This window comes from Somniosus microcephalus, chromosome 25 (assembly GCF_052327205.1).
Source record: "Somniosus microcephalus isolate GS21.2 chromosome 25, FLI_Smic_1.0, whole genome shotgun sequence".
In the NCBI taxonomy this organism is placed as follows: Eukaryota; Metazoa; Chordata; class Chondrichthyes; order Squaliformes; family Somniosidae; genus Somniosus; species Somniosus microcephalus.
The window spans coordinates 39964579-39985267 of NC_141011.1; the positions used below are offsets into that span (position 1 = coordinate 39964579).

Below are 20689 nucleotides of genomic sequence, written 5' to 3' on the forward strand. Positions count from 1 at the left end.
AGAAGGAGCTCTCCCTTATTATTTACACCAGCGACCTGCTTCTGAAACACTCCAGAGAGGCCACAAAAACAGCTGGTGTAGAAAATGGATAATACAGTGGGGTTCTCCTCTGAGGTTGGGGCTAGGGCCTCAGAAGGCATTATATTTTTGCACAGATATTACAAGACTGCATTTTAAGGCAAAGATACTCGGCAGGTACGTACCCTTCCTTCCTGCTGCTCACTGTTGTCGACAATTCTCAGCCATGCAGCTGGGCTGGGACCTGCTTGTAGTCCCTCTCAGTGTTGCTCTGTAACTAGCTGCTAGGGCTTGCGTGACAGGCAGCCGATCGACCGACTGCCTGATTCCTCTTCAATCTCTGTTAGGGACACGGTTTGTGTTCATTTGCTGCTCACAAGATGACCGGAAAGGCTGTTGTGTGAGAATTACTGACACAGACCAAAGCCCTAGCACGCAAAGTACAGCTGCACCTAGGTATTAGGGAGTAAATGATTCATTTAGCAAAACAATTTGTCTGTAATGAAGCTTTGTATCTTTGACATGTCACAGTTCTATAATGCATGTAAGTAGGCGGGCTGATAAAGCCTCTCGCACACCCACAGAGATGCAGAGCCATGAGGTGAGTGGAGGCTCGAAGAGGGCATAAGCTAAAAATATTTTTAAATTGCGAAGAAATATGAAGTACTAAGGAAATTGGCGAGGGGGCAGGATACAAGAAATCACTACATTCCAGGTGTTTAAGGTGGAGAAAGGTTTTGAGCAGAAGAGAATTATTTGAACTCTTTTAATATTGACTAGCGGTCATATCATCTGCTGCTAAAGCCAACCCTGATAAATAAAATGATTGCGATCCCCACCATGGGCGTCGACGCCTGCTGGGCTATGGAGCCATGGGTTCCAGCTGCACTCCAGCACCTCATCAACGTGACTATTCTTCATGCGTGTGCCCAGCAGTGTTGGCAGGCCATTTGTTCACGGAGGGCATCACAACTGTGCCTTATCCTGTCCTCGCACAACACCAGCACACCCTCACGTCAAGCCAATCAAGAGCGGGGACCCAAACAACCCAAACAGCTTTTTCCCTCCCGCCCCCCCCCTCCCCCCAGCCCAGGGGCCCTGAGGCCAAGTGTGACACTCATCTACCACTCTTGGATGAGATGAGCACAGACTGGCGATAGGTCCTAGTACCTATTTCTGATGTGAATGGCTCACCTCTGCCCTGACCAGCTAGTGCTGTCAAGAAAGCCAAGTTTCATGTCAGCCCAGCCAATGAAGTACTTTTGAAGTGCTGCCTTGGGATCTTTTACATCCACCTGAGAGGGCCGAAGGGGCTTCGGTTTAACGTCTTGTCTGATGTTTCTCAGGATCCCACTGTTGTACTTTTTTTTAAAATAAAAAAGCGACTGTCATTTAAACAGAAAGTTCCGGGAGCAATTGTACAGAACAGGTTGCATCTGGGTCGAGTGAGGTGACATTGCCAGCGTGCAGTGAATGAGTTAAGCTATTTTCTGACCCCCTAAAGGAAAAATAATGAATTGTCAAATAGAACTTATTACCCACTCAAAATTAATTAAGCCATTCAGCTATTACATTAACACATCTAATGGTAAATGATTTTACATTGAATCATAAGAGCTCACACAGCGTTGGCAAGCACAGGATATTGTTCTAAGCATTGCCAATGGTGAGGAGAGCAATGTATTCAACATTTTATTTTTCGAATGCAGCTACTTGTGGGCACAGAGAAACGTGTTTTGTTGTCAATTTTCTCCCCTCTCCTGAAGGCACTGACTCTTGCTGGGGTACAGTTCCCTCCGGTACCTCTCCCATGATTGAGCTTGGATGGCAAGTGTCAGTAGACTATTGGACCATGGCGGGCGGAACAGCCTGATCATGTTTTCACTCAACAACCACACACGTGCGGTGTGGGGGGTGGGGGGGTTATTGCTCAGCAATCAGGAGCTCTTCTAGTCTGTATGGTTTTGTTCCACACCAAGTGGTGCATTTACCTACTTGAACCATCAAGGACATTAGCTGAATTTGTCACTTCCTCCCTTCATGCCCACAGCGGGCTTTGAATGAAGCAATTACATTATGATACCATGCGCACATGTGTTGGGGTATGCAGCGGAACCCTGAAAGTCAAGAAGATTTAAGCGGTAATTCCGCGATCCTGCAATCCCGGTGGGGAGCCACACTCACCGGGAGCATAGGTCTGAGAATCGTGGTTACAGTGCTCCATCATGTTACCTGTGTGCACAGCATCAATGTTGAAATTGCGGAATTACCTCATCAGAGGTACCTCGGTACCTCTCCTGATGTCTCAGTTGGTGAAGGCGGTGCAGAACTGAGCCATAGATTCAGGAAGGTCTTCGGTTTGATTCCCCAGTTTGTGCTGAGTTAGCTGAACTCAGCCAAGTGTGCTACAATGCCGGGGCTCAGTGGGTCACACTCTCGCCTCTGAGTCAGAGAGTTGTGGGCTCAAATCCCAATAATCCAGGCTAACACTCCCAGTGCAGTGCTGCACTGTTGGAGGTGCCAGCTTTCGGCTGAAACGTTAAACCGAGGCCCCATCTGTCCTCTCAGGTGGATGTAAAAGATCCAATAGCACTAATTCAGAGAAGAGCGGGGGAGTTCTCCCCGGTGTCTTGGCAAACATTTATCCCTGAACCAACACCTAAAAATAGGATATCTGGTCATTATCAGATTACTGTTTGTTGGAGCTTGCAGTGCACAAATTGGCTGTTGTATTTCTTACATTACAACAGTGATTACACTTCAAAAGTACTTCATTGGCTGTAAAGCTCTTTGGGATGTCCTGAGGTCATGATAGGCGCGATTTAAATGCAAGTCTTTCTTCTTTCTTACAATTAGTCTCAACAGTGCTGAATTTGGTGGAGAAAATCAGCTGCAATTCTCACTTCTGATTGCTACGCAGTGACGCTAGTGTGTGTAAACATCAAATGGGGACAGGATCAGGCTCGGATGTGATGTCATCTGCTATCAAGTAGCCCCCAGGCTCACCAATGTCAATGGCATGAGCTCATGTCTCTGTTTCTCTGTGGATGTGCCAGTGGCTTTGCAAACCCACCGACTTATGTACATTACAGAGCTCTATTGTGTCAAAAGTATGAAGCTTCAAATTGACAAGCTGTTTTGTTTTAATGAATCATTGATTCCAGGTGCAGCTGTACATTGGAGTGGCAGGGGTCTGCTCTGTGTCCGTCATTCCCATGTGCCAAGTTTTCAGCATCACATCTTGTGAGCTGCCAAGGTGCCCCAGGGTTGTAGGTACCTGTGGATCCATAACAGGGTCCGAGTTAGCTCCTTCGCAAGAGCAGCGAGGGAGGCTGGAAAAAAAGACTTTAAGAAAAGGATGCAGATCTACACAGGAAATGCTGGGCAGAAACCAAGAGCAGTGAGGACAGTGCAGGAGATGCCAGACACCATGTCTGGCAAGCGCTGAAAGGAGGGAAATCTGCTCATCTCCACGTGACATCTCCCACTCTGCTCTTGGCATGCCCACAGAATCTTCTGCACTTAACTCAGCCTATCTCCATCGGTCAGCTCTTCCTCTCCCCCCGTAGTCTGTTTCTTACTGTCCTGCATTGATTTTCTTCCCAATCACTCAGCTAAATACTGCTGCTAGCCCGGCAGAACCATGGTCCTATATGTGCCATAGCAAATTAGGGCCACATAGATCATACGAGTCAAGGAAATGATCGCAGGAAGGCACTAGTCTGTAAAATGGACAGGATCCCACTTTGGGTGCTCAATGGTGCACGAATATTAGATTGCAAAAATGATCAAAGAGGCTGATATTCTTCCCTTCTCAGTAGAATGTGCTTATGTGCAACCGATTTTTATATTTCAGTGACTTTCTCAATGACCCTGCAAGCTTGTCCAATGAGTCAGACCAAAAAACATTGGCCTAGAAATTCACTTGGGCGCGGGCAGCTCGCTCGCGCCCAAAAGTTAGCGCTGGGCGGGGAGGCATTAGCGCACGCCGTATATTCGTCTTCTGCGCCCCAATTCGGAAGCGGGCGCTATACCAGGGTGTGCCCGCCTCCGTTTGGGGCGCTGCAACTGAATATCGGCGCGCTAGTTGCCGCAGCGCCACCCGATGCGGTGCGGCAGGCTGCGGTACTGCAGGCCTCCTCCTTCTCTTAAGGGGGAGGTGCCTGCAACGGCCGGAGCCCCGATCGCGAGTGCCGGCAAAAGAGCCCGGCACAATGGAGAAGTGCCGGGCTTCACGGAAACCAGGCGGCAATGCCGCGGGGGGGGGGTGGAGGAGGCCGGGGAAGGAGGTGCGGGCAGGCGGCCGCCGAAAAAGCGGCCGGCCGCACCTTCCGCTTTAAAGCGCCCCACTATGGCAGCAGGACGGCCCCGTTTTCTGGTCGCTGTTTGCGCCCGCTTCGGAGGAGGTGGCCGCAAATAAATATGGGGATCGGCGCGGTTTCGGGGCGTTACGGGCCACCGCGCACACCGATGACGTCATCGGTCCCGGCGCAGCGCTAACGGCTACCGCCGCCAATACCGCTGCACTCAATTTCCGCGCTACCACCCCGCCGGCGCAAAAGACCTCTTTAGGCGCTAAGTGGGCGCAAGGCCCACTGAATTTCTAGGCCATGGGATTCTATTCCAAGCCCTGCACGTCACCTCCGGAGCCTCCCAAGGCCCATCCTTGAGCTCCCTCCTCTTCCTCATCTACCAACTTCCCCTTGGCGATGTCATCCACTTGCTAATGACACCCAGCTCTCCTCCACTGCCTTTGTCTGACACCCACCTTGGATAAATTGTTACTTCCTCCGGCTAACTATAGGGGAGACCAAAGCCATCATCTTTGTCCACCACCGCAGACTGCGTACCCACACCCCCAGCTTCACCCCTTCCCTGGCTACAGCCTCGGGCCGTTGACACCTCGGAGCTCAACCTTTTATACTGTGGGATCAAGGTGTCTCCATGTCCTATTTTTGATGAATTGATTAATTTGTTTGGATGAGATTCCTCTATATTATGTTTTAAATTGGTCATTAACAAGTCAGTTTTAGTGATGTAACAATTTTGTTAACATAGCACAAGGGAGGAAGTTCTACCCCAAACCAGTATAAAGCCTACTTCAGGTATAACAAGGGTTAGGTGCAGAGTGTAGCTCCCTCTACCCCTCCAGACTGTTCCAACAGAATGGTTTCACCTACTTTTACATTGTGGTTTTGTGGCATGTTATCGTCAGTACTTCCTGACATGTGAGTCTCATACAGCCAGTGAAGACCCTAAAGTAACTTTACTGGAGGTGCTAAGGCGAGTGGCTGAGAAAACCCATTTCTTGGAACTCAGTATAAAAGCTGCTTAATTTCCACCCTCACCTTCAACAATGACGCATGTTTTTGATTTCCATTTTTCACACATCCTTTTTGCCTCTCTGAATGAGACTGCTAATTTAATGCAAACTTGTACCGAAGAATAGCTCATTCTTATGCTGCAGATCCTTGCCAGGCTTATCTTGTGCAGGACCCTTCATAGCGGCTGAGCGAGAAAGGCTGAAATCAGCACAGAAGATGCTGGAGGGAAAGGGGGTGAAGAAACAGCTGACAGAGAGTGAAAGAGCCCCAGAGCAGAGCAAGATAGGTCATCCCATTACTCTGGGTCAGATTCTAACTGAGACCCTCGAGGTGACAGTCTGCTTAACCACTGCACAACTCTGTGCCCTTCATATTTTACATACACTTAGGGGAATTTCCTATAAAGGATAGTGTAGAACAACCAACAATTCTGATTATTTGTAAAAATGGTCTTTTTATGTTTATGAAATGACAATTTAGGGCTGCTTATGGAGCTCACCCCACCCCCCAAAACTAGCCAGTCTCCTGTGGTGTTGCAGTGAAAAGTCAAGACCAAGTGTGTTCTTCAGATGAAGCTGTTGCACCTCCACTGGGGGGAGGGTGTAATTACAGCGTGACAAGTTTACATCGACAGTTTCCATTATAAATATGGACATAGGAATTTGTAATACAAAAAATAGACAGGAAGTGCACTCGGACATAAGATTTTTAATGATGCACCTAGATGCACAATAATCAGATAATATTTACAATGTTAAGAAGGGGAATGTACTACAAAACTATATATTTAATAAAGAAATAACCCACTTTATCACACACTCACCAGAGCAAGCTTACTGGGTAAATGCACCATGCAGTGTGGTACTGAGGCATACACCAGTGTTTGACCCCAGGCCTATACTGAGTTAGTTGATCCCAGATAGTGTGGCAGTAGGGACGTTACCATCACCCTCGATGCGCTAGGGCTGGGAGAGGGGAGACTCCCGACCACTGTCAAGTTATCTCAGCAGGCAAGTGCCTGTGTGCAAATCTCAGGTGAAGGCCGTATCTAATGCCCTCCCACAGTCAAATAGCCTATCAGCATTGGTTTTCTATACTCAAGTACAAAGAATGTTCACTTGGGTGTGGAACTGTATCCCTGGGAAGAAGTCAGAGCCTGCAGGTGAGAAAATTCAGGAAAAGATAAACAAGGCATGTTTGGCAGTAAGAAAATGCAAACTCGTAACTTGTACACTTAAGTGCGACGCTAATTGCAAATGAGGTAGCTTTCACGTCTCCCGAAGAGCAGTAACTAGTTCAGCCAATTCACTTTTGATAAAGCTTTTACGTTAATAAATGAAATTAACAATTAACACTGCCAAGGTTAACTGGGAGCATGTCTCATGCATCGGACCCTGTGACCTATTAGCCAGTGAAAATGGCCTCCAGATTGAAGCAAACACTCATAATATAGAGGCTGGGGCGGGGAGGGAAAGTTCTACTGTTGCTGGGAGGCACAGACTCCAGCATTTTGCACTGCAGTGCCGTTGGGGCTACCACCAGCATCACTCCTGGTGAGTGTTTCATCCTCAGTATCTGTTGCATAGCCCTTCAGTTACTCTGAGGAGTTAATCGTGTGTATGTTTGCAGTTGTTTTTTTTAATCTTAAAGAAATAAAAATCTGAACAGATGGGAAAGGATTAGGTGATTGACTCTGAGTGTCAGACAGCATGGAAGTGAGCTGTTTGCTAACACAAACAGATTTATCTCCCCTGTTCTTCTGGCACGATCAATGGTTTCCACTGCGTTTGGCATTCTGACTTAAGTCAGTGAGTACCATGGTGATAGTGATGCTCAGGAACCAGAATTGCACTGCCACTGCTACCCACAGGGCATTACACACAGTCCCGTGCTCCATTATCTCAACAAAGTCGGTTGCCTTCAATTCCTCCCTCAATTCCTCTTTGCTGTGGGGAGAAAAGGGGGAAGGACGGCGAGTATACTCCAGACCTTTGCCCCAATAAATAAAATCAGGTAGATAAGTCTACATCACTCTAGAAAAGAGAAGGCTGAGGGGTGACCTAATAGAGGTCTTTAAAATTATGAAAGGGTTTGAAAGGGTAGATGTAGAGAAAATGTTTACACTTGTGGGGAGATCAAAACTAGGGGCTAATAATAAACGATAGTCACCAATAAATCCAATAGGGAATTCAGGAGAAACTTCTTTACCCAGAGAGTGGTAAGAAATTGGAACTCACTATGGAGTAGTTGAGGCAAATTACATAGATGTATTTAATGGGAAGCTAGATAATCACATGAAGGAGAAAAGATTAGAAGGATATGTTGATAGGGTGAGATGAAGAAGGGTGGGAGGAGGCTCGTGTGGAGCATAAACACCGGCATAGATCAGTTGGGCCGAATGGCCTGTTTCTTTGCTGTAAATGCTATGTAAAAAAAAAATCACTCTCCCCGCGTTGGAGTCGACAATGGGCCTTCAGGGTGACCGTCCCATCAGCCAGGGGCCTACCGCATGGCGCAGGGATAATCAAAGAGGGTTCATTTCAAGAAAAACTGCAGATTTTATTTAAGTGAAACAAAAATTAAAAGTTGCACAGGCTCTTCCAATAAATCAGCTGGGGCATGCACTACCTAGTAAGCAGCTGGACCATACAGACTAGGAAGATCCCAGGTTAATGTCTGTGCTATTAGCTCTAGGGCCTCTGGGCTAAGGAGCTAGGGAGATGACAATCAGCCCGGGTCTTGCTGCTGATGACTACCCAGTCATCCCTCCCTACCACCACTGGAAAGTGCACATGTGCATATGTGTGGCGAATGAGGACAGGAGCAAACTCGATCATCAGCTCCCCCCCCCCCCCCCACCTCTCATGGCCGACTAGCCTGAATGCATTCACTGTTTTGGTTCATAAATGAAGAATGGCCACTTGGCTGAGGCATGGGTGGGTGGGAAAGTGCTAATTCAACATACCCCAGAATGAGTGAGTGCTTTCAGGAGAGGAGGTGGGACTGTTAGAGGACACGTCAATGCCTCTCCATCATCCACAAGGCTCAAGTCTGGAATGTGATGCAACACTCACCACTCGCCTGACCATGTGCAGCCGCTCAACAACAACAAAACTTGCATTTATATAGCTCCTTTAACATAGCAAAATGTCCCATGGCAATTAACAAGCACGTTATCAATAAAAATATTTTTAACACCGAGCCACAGAAGGAAATATCGGTACAGATGACCAAAAGCTTGGTCAAAGAGTTAGGTTATAAGGAGCATCTTAAAGGAGGAGAGAGAGGTAGAGAGGCGGAAAGGTTTAGGGAGGGAATTCCAGAGCTTAGGGCCCAGGAGATTGAAAGCACGGCCGCCAATGGTGGCATGATTAAAATCGGGGATGCGCAAGAGGCCAGACAGAATTGGTGGAGTGCAGAGATCTCGAAGGCTTGTAGGACTGGTGGAGGTTACAGAGATAGGGAGGGGTGAGGCCATGGAGGGATTTGAAAACAAGAATGAGGATTTTAAAATAGTTGCGTTGTCAGACCAGGAGCCAGTTTCGGTCAAAGCTCAAGAAGTTCAATACCATCCAAGGCAAAGTAGTCCATTTGATCGGCTCCCCTGCCATTGAGCTCCATATACATCCCTTCCACAATCAGCCAGTGTATATTATCTACAGGATGCACTGCAGTAACTCAGCGAACTTACTGCAATGATACCTCCTACCCCAGTGACCTCTACCACCGGGAAGGATAAGAGCAGGAACGTCATGGGAACACCGTCCGCATGCACCATCTGACTTGGGCATATATCGTTCTTCCTTCATCATCACTGGGTCAAAATCCTGATGTTATCCTACCTAACGTTATTGTGGGAGCACCATCAGCACAAGGACTTCAGCGGTTCAAGGGGAAGGCCCACCACCAACCTTCTCAGGGCAACTAGGGATGGGCAATAAATGCTGGCCACGCCAGCAGCGTCCACATCCCAAAGACAAGTAATAAAAAAGTAAAAGCTCAAATTCTGTCATTCAATCTCTCCTGCCTTCCACCCTATCACAGACCTTCCCTTTTGTTCTTTCCTCCCATCCCCACTTTCCCTGCCTCTGTACTTGCTTAAAACCTGTTACACCTGTAATATTTTCCAGTTCTGACGAAAGGTCATCGACCTGAAATGTTAACTCTGTTTCTCTCCCCACAGATGCTGCCTGACCTGCTGAGTATGTCCAGCATTTTCTGTTTTTATTTCAGATTTCTAGCATCCGCAGTATTTTGCTTTTGTAAAAGCTCAAATTATTATCAATAAATAAAACATCCGTTCCAGTGTCGCATTTCATTGTTCAGTAATTCGCTGTGCCATTATGCTTTTGAGTTAGGCTGTCACAGGCAACCATTGCAAATTGTTCAGCGGAGGAAGCTTAGTAAGCAGAATGAGATGACAGCTCATGTATGCCAGCAGCTTCCTAGACCCTAAGCTCTGGAATTCCCTCCCTAAAACTCACCGCCTCTACCTCTCTCCCTTTAAGTTGTTCCTTAAAACCTACTTCTTTCACCAAGCTTTTGGTCACCTGTCCTAATAGCTCTTTATGTGGCTTGATGTCAAATTTTGTCTAATAACGCTCCTGTGAAGTGTCTTGGGATGTTTTCACTACGTTAAAAGTGCAATATAAATGCAAGTTGTTGTTGTAAGGGTGTTAAAGGATATGGAGATAGGGTGGGGTCTAAGGGTTGTGGCTAACAAAATGTCAGATCAGGCTCGATGGACAACATGTTCTGGTACTGTATTTGTGTTCCTAACAACAGGGATGTCAGTGTGAATGTACTAATTGATTGTCCATACTTTTGCAGGGATCTCTCTACCAGAGGAGAAGGGTTCCGTTCCTGCTCCGGCCAAACAAAGGGCAGAATGTGGCTACGCGGTGTTTCAGAATATTGCCCTCGCTCTGCCCCCAGTCTGCTATCGCCCCTTCATGATTCTGGACGAACTGGAGAAGGTAAAAGCTTCGAAACCGACGAGCTTCTCAAATCTTCGTACAAGGCATCTTTTAAGATGTAGACAACGATCCAACCCATTTGACTGTGATCCATGATGTTGCTTGATGAGGCTGTCTCACTCAGAGAGGCTATGGCAACTGTAGAAATATGAGATGGTGCCATAGGGGCCGCTCTTCCACGGTCGTGTTAAGGCAGGATTACATAGGATATAGGGCACAGAAACAGGCCATTCAGCCCAACCAGTCTATGCCGGCGTTTAATGCCTCACACGAGCCTCCTCCCGTCTTTCCTCATCTAAATGGGTGGGAGGGAGCTTCACATACACACAAAAAACATATTTCAAAAATGATTCGCTACTCCCCTACCCAATACCATCCTCGATCCGCAGGGCTGGTGGGATTTTTCAGCCCACCAACATTTGCAGATAGCTTCAGAGCAGCTCTTGGCCAGTGTACAGAAGTGAGGCAGATAGGGAGCTCCCTCGCTGTTAATCTTTCCTGCCTCACTGGGCAAGACTTAACTAAACTTAAGAGGATTAATATTTATTCAATTTCACATTTTCGAAATTCCTCTCCGGATCTGTTCTGCGGATTCCACTACACACCCACACTGCGTGACCTTTCCCAGCAGAGCTGCTGCTGATGCCCCACAGCCACATCGACTCACTCCCTGATCCCTCCCTCCCTCCTTCAAAGAAGCATCTCCATGGAGCAGCCAACTCACAGTGTGGGGATTCCCAGGGGCAGGGGGAATTTTCTGCACCATTTGGATAATAGACCAGAGAAGCAGGTAGTCTGCCGATCGTGTGCTCCTGATGATTAGATGGAGCAACTCGGTGTGGTGATGAAAGAGTTGAAAGACTTGCGGCTTTCACAACCTCAGGACGTCCCAAAGCGCTTTACACCCAATTAAGTACTTTTGAAGTGTAGTCACTGTTGTAATGTAGGGAAATGCAGCAGCCAATTTGCGCACAGCAAGGTCCCACAAACAGCAATGTGACAATGACCAGATAATCTTTTTTTCTAAGTGATGTTGGTTGAGGGATAAATATTGGCCAGGACACCGGGGAGAATTCCCCTGCTCTTCTTCGAAATAGTGCCATGGGATCTTTTACATCCACCCAAGAGGGCAGACGGGGCCTCGGTTTAACATCTCATATGCAAGATGGCACCTCCGCGGGAGAGTAGAGTAGAGTGAGGCCGCAGAAAAGGAAAGGGTCCTGCACATTTGGTGCTGTTACAGCTCCCACCACAGCATACGTATTACTCATTTGGGCTGGCATATGTTCCACAGGTGTTGGGAGGGCGTGGTGGAGCTGTGACTGGGGTTTGCATCTTCTTGCTGCAGGGGATAGAAGTTTAAACAAGAAGCCTTGCAAGTCAGCAGTTCCTGGCCAGCTGCAGGTAACGTTCTTCCAGCTTCAACCACATGTTTCAACCGCATATGGCACTGTGACAATTCCAGGTGGCATGAATAGCCTAATGACATGCTCAGAACTATTTAACCACTAATGCAGATCAGTGCTTACTTCACCATTCAATTCCTCCATGAAACAGTGCCTGGCTTTTATATATGCCTTATCACATCTCGCCGTGCTTCACAGCCAATGAATTGCTCTCAAAGTTAGTCGCTGTTGTTATGAAGGCAGACGTGGCAGCCATTGGTTTTTGCAAAGTAAGATCCCTACAAACAGCAATGGATTGAACAACCAGTGTTTTTTGGTGGTATGCTTTGAGGGAGGAATGTCAGCTCCCTGTCCTTTTTCAAAATAGCACATTGGGATGTCAGCCTCATGGCAGCTTGGTTCCGATCAGTATCTCGCCCTGCTCAACATTCGTTCTCCGGATGTGTGTGTCACGGGCAAGGCTGGCATTTATTGCCCATCCCTAGTTGCCCCGAGAAGGTGGTGCTGGTGGGCGTTCTCCTTAATAGGTCACTTAAGAGGGCAGTTAGGAGTCAACCACGTTGGTGTGGGACTGGAGTCATATATAGGCCCAGACCGGGTAAGGACGGTAGGTTTCCTTCCCTAAAGGACTTTGGTGAACCAGTTGGGTTTTTAGAACAATCCTATCGTAATTGGTCCTGCTAAGCTATATTTTTTTTTAAATCACTCTAATCAACCGCTTTTATGCATTTTTCTCAGTGACCGACGGCACCTTCACTTTACCACTACTCCCACTTGAGTACACCTTGAGTTCCACTACTTCAATCACAAAGGTTCGCACACCCCACGATGGCTCAGTTGTTAATTTACCCGCTAGTGTGGAACTGAGCCATTCAGACAAGGGGAAATCCCAGCTCCAATGCTTTGCCCAAGCCTTTGAGTTAGCTCATCTTGGCCAGGCTGCCAGTAGGGGCACAATGAATGGCTTGAGTGCCCACTGCATTAGATAGGGTCTTGGCCGGCATCCAGTGATGTCTGCTGGAAAATGTGTGCTTGTGCACATCAGGGGAGGGAGGGCAAGATTGGCTTCACCAAATGGCTTTCCAATTGTCTCGGCTCAAACACGAAACATGAATAACTCCAGTATCACACGGGTAAGGTACCAGATGGCACCCAGCAGATTCCACATGAGTCTCAAAGTAAGCTTACTGGAGCCAGTCTAGTTACCAGGATAAAAGCTTGAAATCTTTACTCGGGCACCCAGAGCAATCCTGGAGTGATCTGCTCTGGTAGTCGGAGAGATCTGAACAGATATTCAACGTATACCGGCCTGGTACCTCCAGAAACCCGGCCTGGTACCTTGAATGAGCCATAATGGTACTGCCACCAGCAATCAGTGGAACTGTGGTTCCATACCCCAGTATGAGTTGGCACCTTCCAGAGAGAAGGGGAGAAAAAATATTATGTAAGAAGGCATCAAAGATGTATTTGTGTTGATGGAAATCTAACTTGCAAAAGGCTTTTTGCCTGCAGATATGCAAATAGTTACAGGATGAAACTACAAACCATGACATGAGTAGTCACTGAGTTAAACTAGATGTGTATTGTACTTTGTGCTGTAAAAATGACTGGGTCCTATCTTCTCAAATGCAGAAAGCGAGCAAGAGATCAAGCAGCAGAACATTGAGCGACAAAGGAACAGTCTCACAGGAGAAGATAACTGAGAGCAGGTGGGTGTGAGTTGCAGCTTAGCCAGTACAAGCGCCTCTGTGTAGCACTTAACACAATGCCTCACGTCTGGGGAGAAGCAGCAAGCAGTTGTTAGCTCATTTTGCTCGTACTCTACAGATGAGGTTGCTGCAGTAACAAGCTGCTGGTCTGGGGAGTGAGGACTGTCAGGTTGCTGAGGTGACGATATCGTGAGAGGCCACTTTTGCACAGCCTATTACAGAAGCACTTAGAGACCTTTAGGTAGAGTGCCCCACAGAGCACCAACATCATAAAAATAATTACACATCTCAGCGTGGTTAACAAAAATAATTCTAAAAGGTCACAGCAAATGCTAGAAATACACAGGAGGTCTGTCAGCAGCTGTAAAGACAAACAATGGGTTAATGCTTTAGATAGAGACTGCTACTTAGCCCGTCTTTTAATGCCATATTAGTGATACATTGATGTGGCACAGATGGCAGCTGCAACCAAGTAAACTTGCCAGGTTTGCTAAGCTTGGTGGCTGAAATCCTGCTGGATTCCTGCTGGCATCCTGCTTGGTTCCTGCTGGGATCCTGCTTGTTTCCTGCTGGGCTCCCAGACTCTTTCTACAGATGCTGACGGACCTGCTGTGCAGTTCCAGCACTGTCTGTATTTTAAAAAAAAACTGCAAATGCTGAAAACTCAGGGATCACCTTCAGAGAGGGAATGGCTGACACAGTAAATTGTCCTTTCACCTCTGGCTCAAATCTAGCTCACCGAGATGGAACCAAAGTCACATCACTTGCTGCTGGCTGCAGGAGTCCGAAACTAATTGCTTTTACACTGTAGAGCTAATTTTACAAAATCATGCTCCCAGTGGGGAGCATCGCACACCGGGAGCACATATTGGGAAATTGCCAGCAGGCAAGGCTCTTTGCCAGGATTATGCGTTCATAAAATGACGCTTACATCAGTGCAGAGGGAGATCCGGTCTCTCTTATCCGGATGGCATCATACATCCACAAAACTGTTGGTCTGCGATTCGGCTATGAGGATCAGTGATCTAGACCTGCACATTTGCTATCTACCATTGGCGGCCGTGCTTTCAGCTGTCTAGGCTCTAAACTCTGGAATTCCCTCCCTAAATCTCTCGGCCTCTTTCTCCTCCTTTAAGATGCTCTTTAAAACTGACCTCTTTGACCATGCTTTTCATTACCTGCCCTAATATCTCCTTATGTGGCTCGGTGTCAAATTTTGTTTAGGGACGTTAAAGGCGCCATATAAATGCAAGTTGTTGTTGTTGTTGGGCTCCATATAAAAGCAGTTCCCAGCATGTCAATGGGGACTAGCTGAATGTGAAGGTGAGAAAGTGATGCATAGTAACTCTCTTCCTAAAACTGACTGAAATGCTGCTCACAAATATGATGGGCCATTAGTGTGATGCATGTTCACCCCTTCGGAGACACGAGCACACATAACCTTTTAATGGGGTTACCTGCAAACATAGACCCTGCTAATAGAGAACATAGAAGGTAAGTTAACACTTCAGGTGCAAACCTTGATTGGATAGGCTGGGGCTGTTTTCTTTGGAACAGAGGAGATTGAGGGGAGACTTAATTGAGGTGTATAAAATTATGACGGGCCTAGATAGAGTGGATAGGAAGGACCTATTTACCTTAGCAGAGAGGTCAATAACCGGGGGCATAGATTTAAAGTAATTGGTAGAAGGATTAGAGGGGAGTTGAGGAGAAATGTTTTCACCCAGAAGGTGGTGGAGGTCTGGAACTCACTGCCTGAAAGGGTGGTAGAGGCAGAAACCCTCATCGCATTTAAAAAGTACTTGGATATGCACTTTGACATGAATCAACTGAGCGACCTGCGGGCGGCGCTGTCCAGGGAGAGTATAAATACTCGGGCACGGGCCCAGCTTGCGCAGGACATTCTTAACAGGAACTAGTGAAGGACACAACTAGACCTCCATGTTGTAAAACAGTTGATTAAAGCTTTGTTTAACGCTTAGACCAAGTGCCTGGTAGTTTTCTTACGTCACACTTGAAGTGCCATAACCTACAGGGCTATGGACCATGAGCTGGAAAGTGGGATTAGGCTGTATAGCTCTTTTTCGGCCAGCACAGACATGATGGGCCGAATGGCCTTCTTCTGTGCTGTAAACTTCTATGATTCTATGAAATGTGAACTTGCCTGTTCTCTCCGCAGATGCTGACTGTGGGTTTCAGCGTTTTCTGTTTTTGTTTTAGATTTTCAGCGTCTGCAGGATTTTGTTTTTCACCAGAACAGAGAACCTTTCAATATGGACACCAGGACGTAGAATATATTAATGGCGATGCGCGCGCACACACACGCAAACACACAAGCAGGCACACGCACGCACATGTACGCACGCACACACACACACACACACACACACACGTGCATGCACGCACACACTCTCACAACCTGAGGGCAGTAGCTAATACCACAGTTCCACATACACCTGGTACCCTCTAGTACTTCACCCATGTGGTCATTCTTCATGAGTGGACCTGGTCAGTGAGTGCCGTTCAGCCATTTGACTCGGGGTCGTATAGCAAGAGTTTTCCAGAAAGAATGGAAGAAAATTAGCAAATAAATACACAGTAAATAAAGCACAACAGCAGCGCATGTTAAATTACTTGAACGGTTCGCAGGTTTTAATCTGCAGGCTGGAAACTAGCTGGGGATATGCTTGCTTGCTCTGATTTCCCGGCCCCACACAGTGGAGCCATAAAAAGTATTCTGCAGTGTATCTGTCACAGTCGATTCAAGCTGGGAAGCGTGTTGTGGCAACAATGCACTTAGCACCTCGTGTGGCAATGTTGTCTGGCAGACGGGTCGCAGCAGGTAACTCTGTGACATCACCTCGTCTAGCAGCAGAGAAAACCAGCGCTGCTCTGGGACGGAAATGTATTATTAAATGCATATAAATGGGACCCAAGAACCCAGAGGTAGTATAAAGCAAACACTGAATTCTGGACATTTTTATTACAGGTACATAAACAGAGCTGATGAATTTCACTGCTTTAGCGACTAAGTAAATAATCTGTACTCTATAAAATCCAACCGTGCTGGTGATATATTTTCTCCTCACAGGGATTTAAGGTCCAATGTTTTTCATTTTATTTCTGGTGTAAAATTGTATTGCTGCAACAGTAAAAACATCACAGTCACCAATTAGTGTGACAAATTAAATCTATTGGTCATCACTTTGCAAGGTTGCGCAGTACATTTCTCCTGATACCAGAGGTAAAAACCATTCATATTCCCATGCTGGGATACAGTTGTACAGGAGGGGACTGACCTCCAGTACCTTGCCCAAGCTGTCATCCATCGCGTGTCAGCCTAAACGGTGAGTGTCGTCAGTCCATGCGTCTATAGAAGGGGAGTGGGAGAATTGGCGCAGTGGCACAGGGTATAGAAACATAGAAGATAGGAGCAGGAGTAGGCCATTCGGCCCCTCGAGCCTGTTCCGCCATTTAATGAGATCATGGCTGATCATCCAAATTCAGTACCCTGTCCCTGCTTTCTCCCCATATCCCTTGATCCCTTTAGCCTTAAGAAATATATTTATCTCCTTCTTGAATATATTTAATAAGTTGGCCTCCACTGCCTTCTGTGGTAGAGAATTCCATAGGTTCACCACTCTCTGGATGAAGAAATTCCTCCTCATCTCTGTCCTAAATGGCTTACCCCTTATCCTTAGACTGTGACCCCTGGTTCTGGACTCCCCCGCCATCGGGAACATCCTTCCTGCATCTAGTCTGTCTAGTCCTGTTAGAATTTTATAAGTTTCAATTAGACCCTCTCGTGTATTGCCGTATAAATGCGATGCCCCTCGCCCCAGGGTCAGTCACTGTTCTCGGGCATTTTGCCAGGGTAGTGCCGTGTGGAAGCCATGCACTTCAGAGGCAGGGAGGGAAGGAGGAACATCATAGGGATAATCAGTCCCAGCGTCCTCATAAGGCAAGTGCAAATGCTCAGGTTTCTGGTAGTGAACGGTGGTGTAAAGATAAAGGTGACGATCTCCCAAGATCTGACAGCAGTATAGACCCACAGTGCACTGATGGTGGAGGGAGTGGATGTTTGAAGTGCTGGATGAGCTGCTAATGCACTCGGACAATTCAGCACGACGTAAAATTAGGCATGACGTAAAATTGAACCACGACTCGGCATAGATAGTGCATCAGGCTGACTCAGCATCTATTCCCAGGTCCGCAACTCCATTTAGTTTTAATTCGAAGAAGACAACCGACCTACAAGGTTATTTGCCTTGCTTCTCCTTCAGCGCCTTGAGGAAAACGCAGACGTGCCTGTGCAGATCTCCATTTCCAAATCGCCCTCCAACGAGCTATAGGAGAGTGCAAAGAGAGGGCACTGTAAACGCGCAGGAGGGCAGTGCAAGGAGGGTGTTTTGATGTCACTTATCTGCTAGCCACACATAATGTAAAAGGGCCAATACATCTCCTAACAGCTAGCAGAAGGACAGGATTACGCTGTCAGCTGGGGAGTCATGCATGATTGGGGAAGACACTAAAGAGATTGGGATAAAAAGAAACCCGTTAGAAATATACAGATGGATATGATTTAAACGGCCCAGTGAAATTTTAAAGACTCCTCCCTGCCCATCCCCCATTAATACATGTGCTGCAAATTCGAATCTGCCTTCAGGCACCACCAGTCTATAAAGAGCTACATATTGCTTTTGCTGCATTGTGCGGTGTACAGAGGCTGCACCCTCTACGGTCCTGGTAATTTCACTCTTCACCTCTGATCTTTTTCATCCTGCGCCACAAATTTACATCCCTAAATTCCAAAAGCCATCCCTTACATTGAGTATTGCACTGAGTTAGAAGGTTGTGGGCTCAAGTCCCACTCCAGAGACTTGAGCCACCTAATCCAGGCTGACACTCCTGTGCAGTGCTGAGGAAGTGCTGCACTGTCAGAGGTGCCGTCTTTCAGATGAGATGTTAAACCGAGGCCCCGTCTGCCCTCTCAGGTGAACATAAAAGATCCCATAACACTATTTCGAAGAAGAGCAGTGGAGATCTCCCCGGTGTCCTGGCCAATAGTTATCCCTCAACCAACATTGCTAAAACAGATTATCTGGTCTGCTTTGCTGTTTGGGGGACCTTGCTGTGCACAAATTGGCTGTTGCACATCCTATATTGCAACAATGACTGCACTTCAAAAGTACTTCATTGGCTGTGAAGTGTTTTGGGACGTCTGAGGTTGTGAAAAGTGCTATATAAATGCAAATTCATTCTTTTTACAAAACTGATCAGTTTCTTTTCTTCAACTTTCCTCCCTCCTCTGCTGAAGGCACTGATTGCAGACTGGTGCATGGTTCCACAGGGCTGGACACCCCCTGCCACCTCACTCCTTGCTGCTGTTCGTGTGTGCGCAGGACAGTTAATGTCGACTGTGCAATTGTCAGGGATATTGCAGCTGAACCTGATCCTGTCCTTGCCCGAGGTCTGTACACACACACACACTGTTTTCCATCAGGGATCACTGGTTAGCAGTCAGGAGAGGCTATATTTTCCCTTCCCACTTCCAGGACCCATTCACTTCCCCAGGTGAGATCAGCTAACCCAGCGTAAACGGGGGATATGGAGTCTTGGACCCTTTCAGGTCTGTCAGAGCCAGTTCCTCGCTGGGCTGTGCATGTACCAACGGAGTCAAAACTGATTAAAATCTCAGCAAATTACTTGCATTTTAATTCAATTAGCAAAAATAACCCATGTCCCATATGATGGTGGTTAAGTTGCTTTGGGCAAACGAATCACATTTAAAAGCTGCCAAGGACATGAAGTACTGAACAAGCTAATCATTCAATAGTCACCCAATCCGATGGTGAAGCCGCTCAGAAGAGACTTCAAAAAATATTTCAAGCTTAATATTTTAAGCCAATATGCAGCTAGCCTTAGGTTTACGTGGCCATGCAGTGCCTGTACTGAGTGTATTAAGCTGTAAAATACAGAGAACAGGCGGATCTTAAAGTGATGCTATTAACTCCGAAAAAAAAATTCTTGTTTCAGTTTCAGTCTCTCTCCGACTTCGATATGGTTCGACGTGTTGGTCTCTCTTCTGATGGGATGTGGGTCAATGTGTCAGTTACTCCTGTTGAGATATGGTTCCACTTGTGCTAGTCACTCACCTGCTGGGATACGGTTCCACTTGTGCCAGTCACTCACCTGCTGGGATACGGTTCCACTTGTGCTAGTCACTCACCTGCTGGGAAATGGTTCCACCTGTGCCAGTCACTCACCTGCTGGGAAATGGTTCCACTTGTGCTAGTCACTCACCTGCTGGGATACGGTTCCACTTGTGCTAGTCACTCACCTGCTGGGAAATGGTTCCACCTGTGCCAGTCACTCACCTGCTGGGAAATGGTTCCACTTGTGCTAGTCACTCACCTGCTGGGATACGGTTCCACTTGTGCCAGTCACTCACCTGCTGGGAAATGGTTCCACCTGTGCCAGTCACTCACCTGCTGGGAAATGGTTCCACTTGTGCCAGTCACTCACCTGCTGGGATACGGTTCCACTTGTGCCAGTCACTCACCTGCTGGGATACGGTTCCACTTGTGCCAGTCACTCATCTGCTGGGATACAGTTCCACTTGTGCCAGTCACTCATCTGCTGGGATACGGTTCCACTTGTACCAGTCACTCATCTGCTGGGATACGGTTCCACTTGTGCCAGTCACTCATCTGCTGGGATACAGTTCCACTTGTGCCAGTCACTCATCTGCTGGGATACAGTTCCACTTGTGCCAGTCACTCATCTGCTGGGATACGGTTCCACTTGTGCCAGTCACTCATCTGCTGGGATACGGTTCCACTTGTGCCAGTCGCTCATCTGCTGGGATACGGTTCCACTTGTGCCAGTCACTCATCTGCTGAGATACGGTTCCACTTGTACCAGTCACTCTCTTGCTGGGATACAGTTCTACTTACATAGAACTGTATCCCAGCCATTCGTCCCAACTGATCCATGTTGGTGTTTATGCTCTACACGAGCCTGTGTGCCAGTTGCTCTGCTGATGGGATCCGGTTGCACTTGTGCCAGTCACTCTCCAGTACCTCACCCAAGTGGCCATTTATTCTAATACCATTTCCTTGCTCTTTTCCTATACCAGTCTCCACATGTGAGCTTAGGCAGTGTGAGCTGGCTATTTGACTGCAGGAGTCATCATAGCCGAGTCCAATCCTATCCTCGTTCGACATCCATGTGTGTAATTTTCTAGCAGGATAGCA

At 47.2% G+C, this 20689-nt stretch overlaps 1 protein-coding gene across 6 annotated transcripts in view; it reads left to right on the top strand.

Annotated features, from left to right (window-relative positions):
* LOC147100723 (MORN repeat-containing protein 1-like) overlaps positions 1-20689 on the top strand; it is a 166396-nt gene that overhangs the window by 119046 nt on the left and 26661 nt on the right. For all 6 annotated transcript variants that reach the window (XR_015073540.1, XM_085967259.1, XM_085967258.1 and 3 more), the window contains 2 exons: positions 10173-10318; positions 13357-13433. Coding sequence is in view for 5 of the 6 variants with exons in the window: in XM_085967258.1 (XP_085823384.1) it covers positions 10173-10318; positions 13357-13433 (223 nt within the window). In the remaining variant the exon portion in view is untranslated. The remainder of the gene's footprint in view (positions 1-10172; positions 10319-13356; positions 13434-20689) is intronic.